The sequence below is a fragment of the Lasioglossum baleicum genome, chromosome 1 (genome assembly GCF_051020765.1).
Source record: "Lasioglossum baleicum chromosome 1, iyLasBale1, whole genome shotgun sequence".
In the NCBI taxonomy this organism is placed as follows: Eukaryota; Metazoa; Arthropoda; class Insecta; order Hymenoptera; family Halictidae; genus Lasioglossum; species Lasioglossum baleicum.
Genome location: NC_134929.1, coordinates 6,964,525 through 6,982,155, shown reverse-complemented (window position 1 = coordinate 6,982,155; position 17,631 = coordinate 6,964,525). Strand labels below are relative to the sequence as shown.

Below are 17,631 nucleotides of genomic sequence, written 5' to 3'. Positions count from 1 at the left end.
CCGATTCCCTCTGATGTCGTCCCGAACTAATTATGTCCTGGAAACGGGAACGCCTCGTTCGTTAAGCACTCGGAGCACGCTGCCTAGGGCCGACGAAAATTTTAGGGCTTACAGAGACAGGGTTAACAAAAATTTCAGGAGAATCGAGAGGAAAAAGTAAATTTCTTGTGATGAACTTGATACAGGCCTGACGAGAAATGATAGTGATGGCTTTATAATAAGCGAATAATTGTCGGTGTTCTCCTTGAAGATAAGTAGAACAGAATGCAAATGGTCGAACACACCGAAACTTCGTCCATAATGATTCAAAGACGGTATGCAACTTCTCGGCTTGCGAAGATTTATCGAAGACGATGATCCACCGATAAGAGATGCATTCCGAAGCATATTTAGAAAGAAAGTCGAACAGAGGTCGAACCGGACCCAGGCTTCGCGAGTCGTTAGAAGTGTCTGCGCTTTCTCCTGATCTCTATCTCCCAGGACGAAATAGTTGTATCGTTATCTCGTCGTACTAACAATCGTTACATCGCAGCTATTTCAATTACCGAGCAGGACGACCATGTTTCATTAATTTATCCACCCGAGTTACATTCCTACAGAGACAATAAATTTTAAGCGGAGATTATCTCTACGCATATTCTACTTGTAACAACGCATACGCGAAGAATGGCCGAGTCAATAGGATACTCTAGTTCACTTTCCCATTACTTCAAGGTGTACCGCATTACCAGCGTGTGATTTGCAGTTTCCTTGATTAACTTTTTTACGAGCAATCGTTCAGCCAAGAATTTCGCAATGTCGCGCAATGCAAATCGACTTTCTGAGAAGTCGCGACTAGCTTTTCACTCGAGCCCGATCACAAGTGAGACTCGAGGCGTGTGACATGGATCTGTATGATCAAGCGTGGTGGTCCAATCAAGATCTAGAGATCCGGTCGGCACGATCTGAAGCGTTCTTGTTTTCCGCAAGGAGCTCATAGAAGTCTCATAAGTGGAGTAATTTATAACATTGAAACATTTTACACGAATTTAAAAGTACTTTTATGTCATTTTCAACCGGTTGAACATATTAAGAGAGAAAATAAATTTCTATGTCAGTCCGGTTTGTTGCAATTCTGGTGGAAAATTTTCATTTTGCATAAAGATCCGCTGTCTACTCGTAAGTCATAAAATCGCTTGCGTCTGCGTCTAGATGACGAATGGAGTATGGATCAGAAAACGCTGCGTCCAGACGCGCTTTGGAGATCACACCTCTAGGTGATCCCAATTTTAGGAGTTCCTACCATTAGCAATTCCCACCTTTAGGAAATCCCAACTTTAAGAGTTCCTACCATTAGGAGATCCCACCTTTAGGAGACCCCACCTTTAGGAAATCCCATCTTTAGGAGATCCCAACTTTAGGAGATCCCACCTTTAGCAGATCCCACCTCTAGGGTATTCCACCTTCAGGAGATCACCTTGTGGAAATCGCGTCTTAACCGAACGGGTTAAAAGCGACGTAACCTAAGCCAGGAACATACTTGGCGCGAGCAGAAACCGTTTGTCGAATTGACCCGATAATCGTTGACGCGAATCGGGCGTTTGACTCTGGAATCGTGCGGTATCTAAGTGGAGCCGATGCGGCGAGATGCCGCATGCCGGTGCGGGTTCGCGCGCATCGGTATATCTCGACAGGAGTCGTTAATAGCCGCCGGTGTATGCGAACGACGACAGGAATAAAATTCGCGTGGCTCGCCAGAAAGGAGAGGCACTAGTTATTTTTCTCGTTCGGCTCGGCTGCACACGCACGATCGCGCCGATCGTAATTAAGAGAACCGATCGTTCGTCCCGCGCCGCGCCGCGCCGTACCAACACACGCGCGTCGCTCTCACCCGAGAACTCGCTGGCGCGCGCGTATGACTTCAATGCGCTCGAAAACCGTACGTCCGTGTCCGCGTGTTGCAAAGACGGTATGCGGCCTAAGGTAAAAAGCTTGTAAATACACGGCGACCACGTGTACGGCAGACGTGTAACGGACGTTTCAAGATGTAGGGCGTGCAGATTTATAAAACGCGCGGCGGTAACGCTCGCTACCGGGGCCACGGCGCGGCGCACGGATAACAGAGAAAGCGGGTGTGACTACAAGGATACCCCGGGGAAGAAATTTATCTCGCGGCACCGGTGCTTTCTTCTTGTGCCGAGAAATCATGTTCGCCGGCCGAGTCTATGGTTGGACGCTAGGCAACGGGACTTCGGTCGACAGGAATAAGCGGTTCACTGGACGTTTCAATTACCTGAAATTAATTCCTAATGTTTCGACCGGGCGTACCAGTTTCCTCGGGACGGCTGGTTAAGGGGGTAGACTTGTTTCCAGGATTGTAAGAGTGCGGGATGCGCCTTCTCATTTCTCGATAATGGAAAGATGGGTTTATCAGCAGTCAAAAGCGCAAGATAAAAGGTCAATGTAATCCGCGATCGTCCTCAAAAATCCTATTTTTACGATTACGAGGCGATATTTGCATTATTCAGAAGCAGATAACTGCGCATCTTGCTTTCTTCATAAAGCAGCGACAGCTAATAATGCAAATTAGGCCTCGTAAACGTGAAAATAGGAATGTCGGGTGCAATTGCTGCCTAGATTGATCTTTTATCTAGCGCTTTTGATCACTGAAAAACCTCATCTTTGAACTATCAAGAAATGAGAAGGCGCATGCTGCCGAATAATGCAAATTACGTCTCGTAAACGTGAAAATACGAATGTCGGGAGCGATTGCGCCTAGATTGACCTTTTATCTAGCGCTTTTGACTACTAAAAAATCCCATCTTTGCATTATCGAGGATTGAGAAGGCGCCTCGCGAACCTTGCAATTCTTCAAACGAGTCTACCGCCTTAAATTCGGAACGGGTCGTGAGGTCGAGCCCGAGGAGAGGGAAGAATACAGGCGAATCAGTATGCGAGATGGTGCGTCGCGTGTTAATACCGCTGAAGCGAGATAAGTGTGCAGAGAGTCACGTTTTAGTGAACCGGACGGAATCGGTTATTCAACTCCATTGAATCGAACGACGGTGGTTGTGTACGATCAGTCCAGGAAGACGAGGCCTCGCATCGGAAACACCGTGTTCGCTGGTACAATGGAGAAAAAACAAAAAGGGGAGGATTACACACACGGCCCGTTCGAATCGTTAGGCGCCCGTTTCTAATTGGCGCTAAATAATCATTTTTTCGACGGCCGGCTCCGGCGAGTCTCCTGTCGACGGGTTTCTTCGAACAGACCCATTACTGTAAGACAATATTCGCACTGGCAATCAGCACGTCGGTGCGAGGGCACAACGGTTCCGTTTGCAGGAGCTTCATTATGTACCGCGTCGACGAACGCGACGGAAGACGTCTCCTACGGCCACTAACGAGGGGAAGACGCCTCTCTGACCGAGACACTAACGTGTACCGTATATGTTCTGGCCGCTAGTATGTCGGACGCTACCACCGTGTTCCCAGCCACCAAACAACGGCTAGTAATAAACCAACTGCCTAGAGATTGCCATTTGCATACGCAGCTGCGAGAATGGAATACCTTTTCCATTATGCGAGGAAGAACCACGGCAATGTCTCGACGTGAATGAGATGTGCACGATAGTTGCGAACAATTTTGCCCCACCACCACAGGGCGTATCCCTCCGAGGATTAGATGCAGCGGTAAGACCATACTAATTCAATGAGACACCCGTTATCTTGAATTAGGTATTTTTCACACCCTCGCCGACGTATTCGTGACATTTTTCTGATTAAATTGATACCGAACACGATAACATTTGGGTCACATTTACTTGGCTAATTCACGGTTCAGAACTAGACTGTATTTCGAAAAAATGAAAGCGTGTAAAGTTAACCCGGCGTTAGTTAGGTGGGATCTCACAGACCCCAGAGATTTTAGATTGATTGTTACATTGTAACAACGCGTGACAGTTGTTAAGTATTTTTGAATAATAAAAATTTAATTTCACGGATCTACGTTTTTACTCTGATAAATTACAAGCCTCTTAAGCAATACCTAATCTCATATTTATGAAAAAGGTATTTATTTCTATAATAGAATATATTTTTTCTTTGGATCTGTGAGACCCCACCTTACCACTTACGATACATTTTCCCACCTTGCCAACGCCGGGTTAATCAGAATAAAATCTGTAATCTATTTGTAGCACAGTTTGACAGGGGGTGAAATGAAAACGAGTCGATCTGCAACAACATTAATCACCAAGCACCATTTGAAAAGCAAGTGTCGAGCACCGAGGCGAAGTGTGTTTGAGTTGGAAATACATCGGATTTCTGATGTTTGGGTTCGACGACTGAAACGAGTCGGTGATCCGTGGCGATAAGCGAGTCGAGCCGAACGAAAGCATCGTAAAGCAAAACCGGCCGGAGCACAAACAAATGACTGATACCCTGCAGAATAGCTGTACCTTCCGGCGGAACTAATGCTTCCGTGAACTCGAGCTGTGATCGTTTAATTGCCTCGCTTCGACTAAAACAAACAGACCTTTCGAGCAGCCGCGATTCGACACGAGGGAGAGCGATTCGAACGAACTTATCGGTTTATCGAGAGCTCTCCACGAGATCTTGTTACCCTCCGGTGGAAATAGTTGCCGGGCACCGTAAGCCCGACTTCTCACGAGAACGAGCGAAACCGTCTCTCCGTAGGTATTCGCAAATAACACGTTCGGAAGGGTTCCCCGGGTTCTGCAAACATCCCAGCACCACCGCTCTCTCATTCTGCCCCCCGACGTCTCTCGCGTTTCTTTCGGAATTACTTTTATGGACCACGCCTGCTCATTGAAATCTTTCCTGCAAATATTCAGTCCCTAGCTCCTGGAACGTTCGCGAAATCTTCACGATTCTGCGCCCCGCAACTGCGAAACTCGTCTCCAATTTTAACCCCACTCTTCCCGGGTCTTCAAGAATCCTCGAACGTATTCGGAAACTACGCTTTTCTTGTGTAGGATAAATAGACTGCGAATCTTTATGCAAAATAAAAATGTTCCGAGTCGGATGCGTAAACATTTATTCCTTCTCTTGATAATTTATTAAGTCACAGGCAATATGATTGTATTTTTCGAATCGTCAGATATTTTCACTGTTTTGTGTTTCACCTATTCATTTTTGTCAGAAAATCCGCAGTCTAATAATAAATATTAACACTAGAACGAGCGAAAACGTCAGAATGACCGATTTCAGGTTCCTAGTCTTGTTATTTTCAAAAAAGCAATACCATCTACTCACTTGAAACCTAGGTTGAACTACGAGAAACACGATAGGGAGATTGATTACAATATACTACGTTTATGCTAAGACGAGATTAGTACTCAGGTACACAATGTCGACATTTAAACAATCATGCGAACTATAAACACATAAAATGCAAGTCTAGCAATACGGAACGTCAAAGCTGTACCAATGTCCAAGATACGCGCAATAACAATCGTTAATAGTCTACAATGTGGAACCATAATAGAAGAGAACATCGGCCAATCACATTCAATTTATCGAAGCTGAAACCACCTAGTAAACCTCGGATAATGTTTCACGTACTTCTAATTTGTACAGTGTTAAGTACTTTAAAGTCGTTGTCTGCCATCTGCGGGTGGGGCAATTATTTGTTGTTCCCGAAACTAAATTGCTTAAGAATATGAGATATCTACTAACAAATTCCTACACAGGGTGTCTCAAAAATGTTATACATATTTCATTGAGAGGGATGATTTTGATTGGTCGTTGTTATTCGTTAATAACTCATCAACAAATTCCACAGAGAATATTATCGCGAAGGAAAAAGTGACTTCGAATGACTTCAGGAATCACTCCTTCTAAGTAAAACATTGTTGCTCGCATAAAAAACGTGGACAACATCATATTAATAATAACAACATGTAAGATGACCGACTACTGGCCTTAAATGGCCGACTGCCGGGACAATTATCCTAACGATCGGAAGAGAACCTAGAACTCCGCTTGCTCCGTTCTTATTTCAGCAAAAAGCATTGCACCGGAGTGCACAAAGCAGCGTTGGATACTCGGAGGACTACATTGAAGGATGATGCTATTGTAAGTCGCCGGTCATTATGATAATATGCTGATAGGCAGATAATTATTATTGCTTCACGCAGCAGCGGTGCGCTGGTAAAGATCTATCGCCTCGGATGTTCCGAGAAACGCGTGGACGTAGTTGTCGTCGTGGTCGAGGCTAAAAAACGCGGAGATTTTCCATAGGTGTTCCGCGAACCAATGAATCGATTAACTTCGCGTGCCACCCACGGGAAAAAGGGGCAAGAAGAAGTCAGCGGGTAGAAAACAGCAGCGCGGCGCGGCGCGTTCAATCGGGCCCGATGTCGCATAGAGGATCGGCGGCATCCGCTGACAAACAGGTCGAAGATAATTAGAGCAGCTTATTGCTAGGCGAAAGAAGTGGAAGGAGAAGGTGAGCGCGCTGGGCCGAGGGAGCCGGCCACCGCCGGAGACAAGTGGTTTCCACCACTTGAAGCGAATATTGTTCGCGGACGGACGAGGTGTACGGAGAAAGAACGTGGTGGAGAGAAAGAACGGCAGACGTCCGCACTTGAATCTATGCGGATATCTGGAGGTAGGGGAGTCAGTCGATGGGTCGGGGAGGTGGGGCGGAGCGGAGACAGAGAGGGAGAGCGAGGAGGAGGAGGAGGAAGAAAGCGAAACGAGGAACAAAGTCAGAAGAACCGATGCGGGAGAAGAAGTTACGTGGCCCGAGAGAGAGAGAGAGAGAGAGAGAGAGAAAGAGAGACGAGGAGGGTGAAACGTCGACGTCCCCTCGGACTCTCCGTCCGAGAGAGAGGAGTGGAAGTGCAAGAGAACCGATTACTCGCGGAGGGAGCCGAGGGGTCCACGAGGGGCCAGGATACTCGGCGCATGCGCGGCGGGCGTGGGAAAGCGCGCTCACGTTCAGACGGTGTTCCCCTCCTTCTCTTTCGCTCCATTCGCTCAGCCCTTCTCTCCATTGAGCTCCTCTCGCTCCCCTCCCCGTCGATTCTCTTCCGTTCTCTCGCTCCGACAGGCTCCCGGGTCTCTCTCGCTCCGTCTGGATACGTCTGGACGAGGATCGCCGATCACGGCCGAGTGGCCACGATCCAAGGCCCCGCGGGCATGAAGTTAGTTATTCGTCCAGGGGTGCTCAATATCTGGGTGATCGGTAATGCAAATGGGGGGAGAGGACTTCGGTCGCCCCGCCACGCCGCGAAATGGTCCTGCGTGCGCAAATATACAGGCTCTGTCGCCGATGCCGGTGATCCGATTGCCGGCTCGGGGGTTCCCGTTGCAACGATTCCGACTTGCGTAGAGTTCGGTCGACGATAGATAAGTTGGGAATAGACGGGCCGTGGTAATTGGGAAATAAATTAGACGCCATGATGCGTATCGGGACCCGCCATTAATGCGCGTCGATCTTCGCGGCAAAGCGGGAAAAACTGGGAGTACCCGGTAGCCGATGTACTCCGGCGATAGGGCGTCGTTGCGCCGCGGCGCGAGTAAATTGCACGTACGTGCACGCGTATTGTTCCCGCCGGAATGTGGATGCGTGCACACGCTTCGGAGACCCCGGGTACCGACAACACCGCGAGGTGTACCCCTAAAGCGCACGATAACGGACGATGACGCGATCGCCGCGGGGTGCACGTCCACGGGGAAACTAACGAAAAAAAAAAAAGGAACACGGGTATTTTGACAGCGCCCCGGCAACCTTCGTCATCCTCTGTCGATCGGTTCGTGTCTCCTCCGGGTCCATTCACTCGTGGAACAAAGGCCTCGCGGTCTGACTTTGTGATTTATCTTCGCACAATGCGAGTGTTCCTCTAATTCGAGCCCGTGGCTGGCTCAAGGCTGATCAAACTTCTGCTCGCGAATAGCCCGTTTGAAAGGACGATAAGAGCGCGAGCGCGTAGTCTATCTAAATCATTCGATGTAACGCGCGTCAGACAGATAAGTTCGCAGAACGAGCGTAGAACATTTCCCGACAGAACAGATGGCAATGATTGCTACTAATGGTGCCCATCAATTCGCGGCGTGTTCCACCACTTGGACGCCGCTGCATGAACCAATGGCAGGGACCAAGGGAGTATCTCTGTGACATTGAGAGAAGACAGAACCGTGCTGCGTCTTCTGCCGGTTGATTGTCGCTCCAGAGGGTGACTACACATGGTTCCAACTTAGCTGATAAACATTTACAGTCGGACTCGTGTCGCTTTTCGATGTTACATTTGTGCTTCTTATCTCGCGGCTACCGATCGTCAGCCTTGAGGTCTCTATAGAAATTTTGAAGTCGAGAATGCAATAAAAATCAAATCGAATCAAATTCATTCTTAACTAGGAACACATTAAAAATTACAAGTTCGAATGAAACTGATAGATGTATTAATTAACACTTCATCCGAGGGCAATCATCTATAGATCTAAAACTATGTAATGGAATAACTTGTTTTAGACACAGTCAATAAAAAGGTTATTAATAGACTTCTGGTATGTTACAACAAATGTGTATTCTTTCGACCAACAAATTTCGATGGATAATTGCATTTAAAATCGAGGTGACCTTGTGGCTTTGGTTAAGGGCTCGAATATCATAGAGTCCAGATTTATCATTAATTTTCACCGCGTCACACTGCAATACTTTGTTAATGAATGCAACGATTTGTGCAGTGCGTTTTCAATAAAGAGAAACACGTTCGGCGAGGAAAGGCCGTCTGCGCAACAACGGCCGGCTCTTTAAGATGCAACGGCCATACCTGCGGGGAACATAAATCACGCGGTATAATTAGTCTCATGTCTACATCGTTGACCACACCCCTTCGAGCCGGGCCACATGCTACACAATATGCAAACGAACGACAATTGTAACTAGAGTCCGACACGGATTTCTCGTGCTCGAAACAACCCTTGGTCGTTCGGAATTTAAGCAATTTTCTCAAAGGAACCGTCAACCCGTGCACGATCCAAAATACAAACGTACACGCCCGTTCGAAAGCACCCCGTGACTCGCATAGGGGATGCGTTTGCACGCCATCATCCATCACCGTGCATATGTTGCTCCGTTCGACGAACCCTTCCTCGTGTGCGCGACACAGGTCGAGCTAGTGCGACGAAAAAATTCCCGGGGTTAACGGTCTCGCAGCTGCGCATTCAAAAGCGGGAACTTCATTAATCGATTTACCAAAAGTTTACCCCCAATAAAAAAGGAGAAACCTAAAAAAAAGTTCCCCCGCTTTTTGTAACCGAGGACCGTAAATCTCGTCTGCGCCGCGGTGTCGTAAAACCTCGAGGAAGTAAAAAGTACCAAGAGTGAGGAAACAGTTACGGTGAATCATGACCGAAAGGTGGACTAAAGAATGAAGCCTGGACGCACGAAAACCACTCATCGTTATCTTTATAACCAGGAAGGGCGACTACATGTTCCGGGCCGAAGTACAAAAAACGTGGATCCAAAGTTGTAGTCGCTGTGAAACGCGTGAGTACAATTATTATTATTCATTACTAGACTGCGGATCTATAGGAGCCGAGTAAAAATTTATTTTCCTCATTAATGATTTTTATATGTTAAGAATAGTATATCGGCATTGTTACACTCTTTTAATCTTTTCCCTGTTTTGAATTACACCTGCTCTTTTTTTGTCATAAAAGCATAAAATCTCTGCAGTCTATTCATTACACTTGAAAATGTAAAAACATATTGAACTATGTCAATATATCGTTAGTTGTGGATCTCCATATTCTTATTCTTTGTTATTATTAGGAAATCTTCTATGGATTTATTACAACATAATGCACATTACAGACTGTAGTTAATAACGAAAGCGTTAATCATATTGTGACAAAAACAAAATTGAGTTAGTGAAATTGAGAATTCCAGAAAGATACAGAGACAAAGATCAGCATTTCAGCTATAAGATTGAAATTATAACAATGAGGTAATTTCACGAGTCTCTTGAGTTCGTGAAATTGAAAATTCCAGGAAGATTCAGAGTTTGAAAATATCAATATATTATCTCCAGTCCATTAAAATTATTATTAAATTGTTAAACTTTGATTTTAGACAAAGATCAGCAATCCAGTTACAAGATTGAAACTACAACAGAGAGGTAGCAAAGATATACAACGAGTCTTTAGAAAAAGCAGACTATCATATCTTTTATTATTATATTTTGCAATTTTCTGAAACAAAAAATATTCGCTTGACAGATCGATACTGTGGTCGGAAGGGGGAGAAACATCGGAATAGAAAAACAATATTATTTCTCCGGGCAAGCGAACCCTTCCGAGCTGTCGAAGCTCCGATGCAAACTCCATGGGGTCACGTGCCAGCACACGTGACCTGTCCACACGCGATGCATTTGAACGCACGCGTTAGCGCATCCACGTAAACATGTAACTGTGCAAGTGCAGATCCATTGTGCGAGCAGATCTATGCGATCGCTGTGCCGCAGGGGCACGTGTGTAAGTGTGTATCCTCACTATCGTCGCGGAACTTACGGGCGCATGAATGTGCGAGTGTGCACGTGATCGCATGGGGGATGGTTTCCACTCCATTGTGCCGGATCCTCCATCCGTTAGCGGCAACTTTAACTCACCATATTGTCAAGTGGCACTAGCCAAATTTGTTATTGTGTCGGATCATCGCCATTTTGCGCGGAAGCTATGTAAAGCGATCGAGGATTGCCATGATTCAAACTACAGATTCGATGGAACAATGGAGGAATATTATTCATAGAAGCATTTTACTATTATTATTAATAGTATACTGCAGATATTTATGCAATTATGGCTCTTGAAAATTTTCTTCAAATTCGTCTACAAAAATTGCATATTGCATAAACATCTGCAGTCTAATTATTAAATTCTCTTTCATTCAATTCGTAGTCAGTTAAATGATTAATGGAATTAAAATATTTACAAATTTGTTATTGTGACGGATCATCGCCATTTTGCGCAGAATATTATTCGTAGAAACATTTTAATATTACTATTAATTAAAGGAAAATTACTATTAAAAGCAATAATAAAATTAAATTAAATACTATAAAAATAGTGTAGGGAAAAAGATTAGAATTATTGTGACATGACGTCTGAAATTTTCATTGAGTTACACCATTAATAGCAGCGTTTGAGATTCGTATCCCTAACGCGGCAATGGATTTACACGCGTGCTGAATTGCAACAGTTCGCCGCGATTAGTACCCGTCAAATTACACGTACCCAGAATTGCTTTGAAAAGCATACCGTTGCAACGCGAGATTAGTGCTGTTCGCATTCGCAACGAGATGAATTAGTCCTCGCAGAAGGCGGCCTCCTGGTAAGGTGGTGGTATCGCCGGCCCCCGGCCCCGGTGAGCAAGATAAGAGTATAATCAAAAGAAAGATGAAATAAGAAGAACATAGAAGTGGGAACACGGTGACTAAAAATTGAACCCCGAGGTCACGAGCGCGTAGCATCATTATCTCCGACTCGCAATTAAACCTAGTATCTTAAAGGTTGCCGTAGATTCATCCTGCATCGTAGTCGAGATTGTACTGCGTAGATCATTCCCTTTCCGTGTTACTTCATTTTTGGAATTTGTGTTTGTTCATTCTTCGAAATTAGCGCAGCCGAAATTCTACATGAGCAAGTTCAAATAAGAATTACTTGCTACTTTATTTGGTTGAAAGATTTGTATTCTCTTCCCATTTTGAATTTTTCTTTTCTATGGAAAATCTCACCAGAGATTTATTTCAACAATATGCAGAATTTAAAACAAAATGAATGAGTATTTAAATTACATACATACGTCCACATTTTTCGAATTTACAATTGTGTAAGAAAGCTTGTCTCATTGACTCTAAAATGAAAATTCAGAGGGCAATTTGTAACCGAAAATGATTCATAAATTAGCTCACAATCTGACTGGTATTTCCTGTTGTGTGGTCCTCTGGGACTATAAATTGTCTTGTATAAGAATTGAATGCAAGGCGAGGCAGCTACGACGCGTGGCATCACCGATTCCCAAATTCTCCGCAACTGCTACCATTTGCATACCCGTGGGCAGTGTAATAAGAGGGTCAACAACGGATCAACGGAGGTGTCGAGCTGACTGATACAAAAGTGAAACCCACGAGGGTTCGAGATAAAGGTAATTTAGATGCGTTGCTGGGTCACGACTGGCAACTATTACAGCTATTACCGGATCCCGGCCCATCGCGTTCCATCTCATTCTATGTATACCATCCCACGCCATTCTGTTGGGATTATGTTCTATCGATGCGAGTCCGAGCGTCATTTCGCGCGATCGAATCGTGCGGTCAATCGCGACCGGGGACGGGGACACACTGATTTCCCTTTCGGAAAAAATCGATGATTGCTAAACCGTCCCGCGTGCAACCTACTTTTACCTTTAATTGTTTCTCACGTCACCGATTTTGCTAAAATATTCACGGTGTGTCCCAAAAATGTCGGAAAATCTTGAAAGGTTTGATTTCCCAGATCATTCGAAGTCTTTCTTAAGTCTGTTTTAAATTGTACGTACCCATTTTTTTCATAAACGCATAAAATCGGCAGTCTAGTTATTTTTTTGATAAATGCGTAAAATCCGCTGTCTAATTATGACTAATTTTTCAGAAGGGGTTTAGCTCGAGCAAAAAAATGAGACAAGATAAAAGGTAGATTAATCTCGATTAAAGTATTTTTAAATTCATTTATCTTCCTGCCTCCCATTCTTCACGACATCCCTTTTCCCGGTGTTTCCTCTGTTTCTCGTCTTTTCCGCGTGGGACGCAACGAGACGTCCGGTTCTCTTGCCCTCTCTTTCTCTTTATTCCCCCCTCCCCGCCGCCGTTACCCCCTGGCGCGCCCTCGAGTGCGCGTTATCTTTAGTTCCCTCTTTTGCACGTTCTTTCTCTTTCTATTCGTTCGAGACACTCGCCAATCGTCAAGACGGCGAACTCAACGGTTTCGCGCACGACCATTTGACACGCGCGTCAAACGATCCTTGAGGTCGCATAGGGCTGGGCTATGACAACGCGCTATTATAATAATTGAAATGGTGAAATATATGCACTCACTTGCAATGCGACTCGCTGCGCGGCGATGACACGCACACTCCTCCGTTTTTGCAGGGGCTCGGCGAACACGAGACAAAACCTGAAACAATCAAAGAAACGCAATCAGCTATGTATGCATGAGGTGGGGAACGATCCTCATGGAAAATGATGAGAGTCGATTTTTACAGAATACATAATAGGTAGCGGATCTTCTCATGCATGTATGAAGTACTAACATTTTTAAAAAATATTACAATACGAAATTCAATTAGGTACGATTGCTATTGTATTAATTTTGTATCAAGAAGATCATTAAAATTCGTCTAGAAAAATTAAAAATTGCCTGAACATCCGCAGTCTAATTAGAAATGACCAATATTCAATTCTAAGGTCGAAAGGTCAACAATTGTTTCACTACATCGTAGTCCATCCACCAAGTGCAACCATCGGACTAAATCGTTCTCTTAAAACATTATGATAAAGTTATCAACATTATCAATGGAATTTATATAATATTAACCCTTTGCACTCGAATGGCGAGTCTGAGGCGCCATTAAAAATTGTCATACCATTATTCAAAACAGTTTCAACATTATTAAATTTGTCTGTATTCTATAAATTGTAAAAAGCTCAACTGTTATAGACAAGAAAACAGGTTCAATTTGGTGTGCACAATGCAAAAAAGATTATATAGGACAAAAATGATCTGGATTGAAACAAATATCTTGATTTTGGAATTCAAATTGTTCGAGTGCAAAGGGTTAAGCTCTTATTAAGCCCTTGGAAATTATTTCCTTGCGCGTGAAATATATCGAACACGTAAAATCAGTTTGATCAAAATTTTATCATAACTTTTTAAGAGAACGGTTGAACTTTGACCCATAATTTTTCCTTTGAACTTTTCATCCTCGTGATGAGTAGAATACGGTGCAATAAAAGAAAGAATTAAAATTAATTTTGTACCCTGTACTAGTCATTTGGCCAGCAGTGTCGGTTTTAGTCAGTTAATCACCACTCGGTACATAGTTGTATGGTACATTTGTTCTGAAAGTGTCCAACGAAAGTGTCCTCACAACGAAAGTGAGACTCGCGAGGAGTGGAAAGTAATATCTCCTTTCGCCGGACAAGACAGTCAGGTTGTCGAAAACGCAGAATATCCGCTCGCTAGGCTCTTCCGCTGAAAAAGAGGAGGAGGCGCAACCCGACGTCCGTTTATCGTGTTAGCAATTAAAGCCCAGTTGGAGAACGGTGAACGCGGGTTACGGCGCGGCGGATCCCCGGGGGGGAAAACCTTTGACACGCCGTGCAAAGTGAACTTTCGTGTATCCCCCTCGAAGAATACGGCGAGATAAGGATAGACCGAGGGGAACGGAAAAAGGAGGCACCTTTAAGGGAGCGAAAATATCGGAGATCCTTACCCGCTTCGGGTGTAAACGCGACCGAACTAGAGAACCGGGTCCGGGCGAAACCACCCGTGCACATCCTGCTCAACCATTTGCCGGAACCGGCGCGCGGCGTCTGAATAATTTCACACGAGCCCGAGGAGCGCGACCGCACACGTGCGTCACTTGCATAAAACAGAAGACCTTTTACTAATAAAACAAACCTCGACCAAGAGAGCCGATGCTTTCCGCCGCCTCTACACAATAACCGCATTTGTTTTCATCTTGCTATCTCATCTTATACGTTATCAGCCGGCCTGTTACGTGGTGGTTTATGCGCGCGACTCTAAAGGTCTCTCAGATACGCAATGCTGTTTCGCAGATGAACTTTCAAGTTGTAACACTGGACTGCAGATTTTTTGGTGCGTTCGTGGAGAAATTGGCTGGGTGAAATGCAAGAAAGAAAATTTTCTGATGAAATCATAGGGTCGAAAATAAATTTAATTTAAAAAAAAACATTATATAGTCACCATTCTTTTCTACAATTAGAAAAATAAAATTATATGGTCACCATTCTTCTCTACAATTAGAAAAGAACATCATCTATGAATGATGGACATCTATGAAAATCGGGCACGAACTTATGCAATGATCTGAAATTTTAAAGTGGCGTCACATAAAGTTCTGTCTCGAAAGAAAGGCTTTTCGATAATTGCATGAATTAATAATAAATTGGGAAGTGAAACTAGAAGCCGGCGCGGTGAGTCGCCGCCATTACATAATTCTAATTAATGTATTTCAGGACTTTGTATGTATTTACTGCAACGAGAGGAAACCTCCGGCGAGGCTCGATTCCGCATACATTTGTATATCTCACCGTTAATGTATTCGTTTTCGTTGGAATCATTAATGTCGATTCTCAAACAACATTCGTGCTCAATCACACACTCGGCCTAGCGTGTACTTAAAGTTCGATTAACGTGCCCTGCTCAGCGTAAAGTACACCGAGCAACTAATGCAGAGGTGCACACATACCGCGTCACGACCATAACAACGTAGCAAATAACTGTTTAACATAGATGGAGAGGAAACCAACAAGACCAGCTCTCCGGTGTATGTACTTATGTTTTATCACAGAACGCGGAGGCCTCACGGATTCGCGTTATCCTACGTGACCTTTCGTTTCAGAGCTCCGCATGATGCAAAGATGCACGTCGTCCTTCCTGTAATATTCTCCTCTGTTCAGGCAGATTTAATGATTCAGCTCGGAACAGCAATAATGAATAACGATCTTGAAATTCGCGATCGTAATTCAACAATATGGATCGCACGTGACGTATTGGCGCGCTTTAAAAGGTCTCTGTAATCGGTGTACAAATGCTGATCCGATCAAGCGATTGATTGGAAGATCATCATGTGAAACTCCTATATTTCATCATTCTTCAATCTATTGCAGGTACTATATGTTTTAGGAATTTCTTTGTGATAAAGTATATATTTTTACGAAATTTTGAAGATGTAACTACGCGTAGAAACTGGTAAGTACTCATTCGGAGGTTCCATGTCAGTTTGTATGAAATGAATATTTTTCAAATATGATCATTGAAACATTATTGCTTTTAAGTAGTGATCGAAACCCATGAAATAAAACTTGGTTATTGAAATTGACTCGGATTCGTGAGTACATATCGAACTTGATCCCATCCTTAATTAAATTTCGTATTAAATGACGCAGTTGCTCTGATATGCAAATGGTACGCGACGCGGAGATTACTTTCGTTGATTATTTCTCCGCTAATTACACGGTGATTATTAAGCAAGTTATGGTATGTGTCGCAACGATGAATGGGAGACAAGGATATATCGATCTGCGTGATGCTCCGCAATTAATATCAGCACGCACAAAAAAAAAAGGATGTTAATAGAATAAAGCACGTGACGTAACAATCAGAACTCTTTGATGGTGACGCGTGGGACGCAGAACGTGGTTCTAACGTTTGTAAATGTCATCTTAATGGCACACATTTCTTGACTTGGACACGTCCACACGCAATGGCGAACCGTGACACTTATGACACGCGTGAGTTCACCGAGTTTCACGCATATTGAATACGTACTATGGAACGAGAGTTATATTTCGACGTTGTTACAGGACCGAAGGTAAGTCAATTTTAAGTGAACTCCTTGTTTTACAGTCATTAAAAATATCCGAGGTGGTCGATTCATTCGTGCTGACTCTACAATAAAAATGAATGCTATACACTCAAAAGGACTAAAGGAGTTATCTCTTTCATATTTCTTTCATGTACAATAATTTAATTTAATTGATTTATTCGAGGCGCACATTATTATGTATAATAAAAGATAACCTTCTAATCGGCACTGCTAGTGTCTGTCATTAATAGACAGCGGATTTTATACATTATATTTATAGTAAAAATGAATGGGTGAAAAACAAAATTGTAATTTAAGGATGTTGTTACATTATTTTCGACTTGTTAAGATTATTGAAAGATTAAATACGTTGTTATATAGTTTCCATTTCTTACAATTGACTTAGGAAAATTTCATTTTGCATAAAAATCCGCAGTCTAGTCATTAATAATCAATAGACTGCGGATCTTTACGCATTTATGGCTTGTGAAAATGTTCGAAAAAGGCGAGAACATAAAATTTGATAGAATTTCGTACAACTTCCATTTGTTTTGAATCTACAAAGGCTGTTTCCATTAAAAATATCATTTTATTTCATTCCAGTTTCTAAAAATTTGTCGACAAAAATTGGAAAATGTGTAAACATCCGCAGTCTAATAATCCATGATAAGCTAACCATAAACAAAACGTATGGACGTTACTTATCTAATAATCGAGTAAATGTTTAAACATCTCAAAAATTGTTTTACGCTCGAAAGGACTCGTCAATACTGTTCATTTCTGTCTTACTAACTATACAGTTAGCGTAACCTTGAAACCGTGAGTGTTTCTTCAAGTGCAACAGTCTAAGTATGGTGACCACAGTCGAATATTAAAAGTCTGAGGCCCGTTCGAATCGACGAGACGATTCAATTCACTTTGAAAAAGACGGGTGGGAGGGGTGAATCAAGCTGTCGCACACAATGAAAGTCGGGCAACGTTGTCGTCGAGACAACGACGAAGACAGCTGCCAGAACGTAGCAACGTCCGCGACA

The 17,631-nt window shown here is 43.6% G+C and overlaps 1 protein-coding gene across 2 annotated transcripts in view; it reads right to left on the bottom strand.

The window, feature by feature from the left end:
* The window catches only part of N (neurogenic locus Notch protein), a 309,272-nt gene that overhangs the window by 239,948 nt on the left and 51,693 nt on the right, over positions 1-17,631 (bottom strand). For both annotated transcript variants that reach the window (XM_076429298.1, XM_076430057.1), the window contains exon 2: positions 13,083-13,161. In XM_076429298.1, coding sequence (XP_076285413.1) covers positions 13,083-13,161 — 79 coding nt within the window. The remainder of the gene's footprint in view (positions 1-13,082; positions 13,162-17,631) is intronic.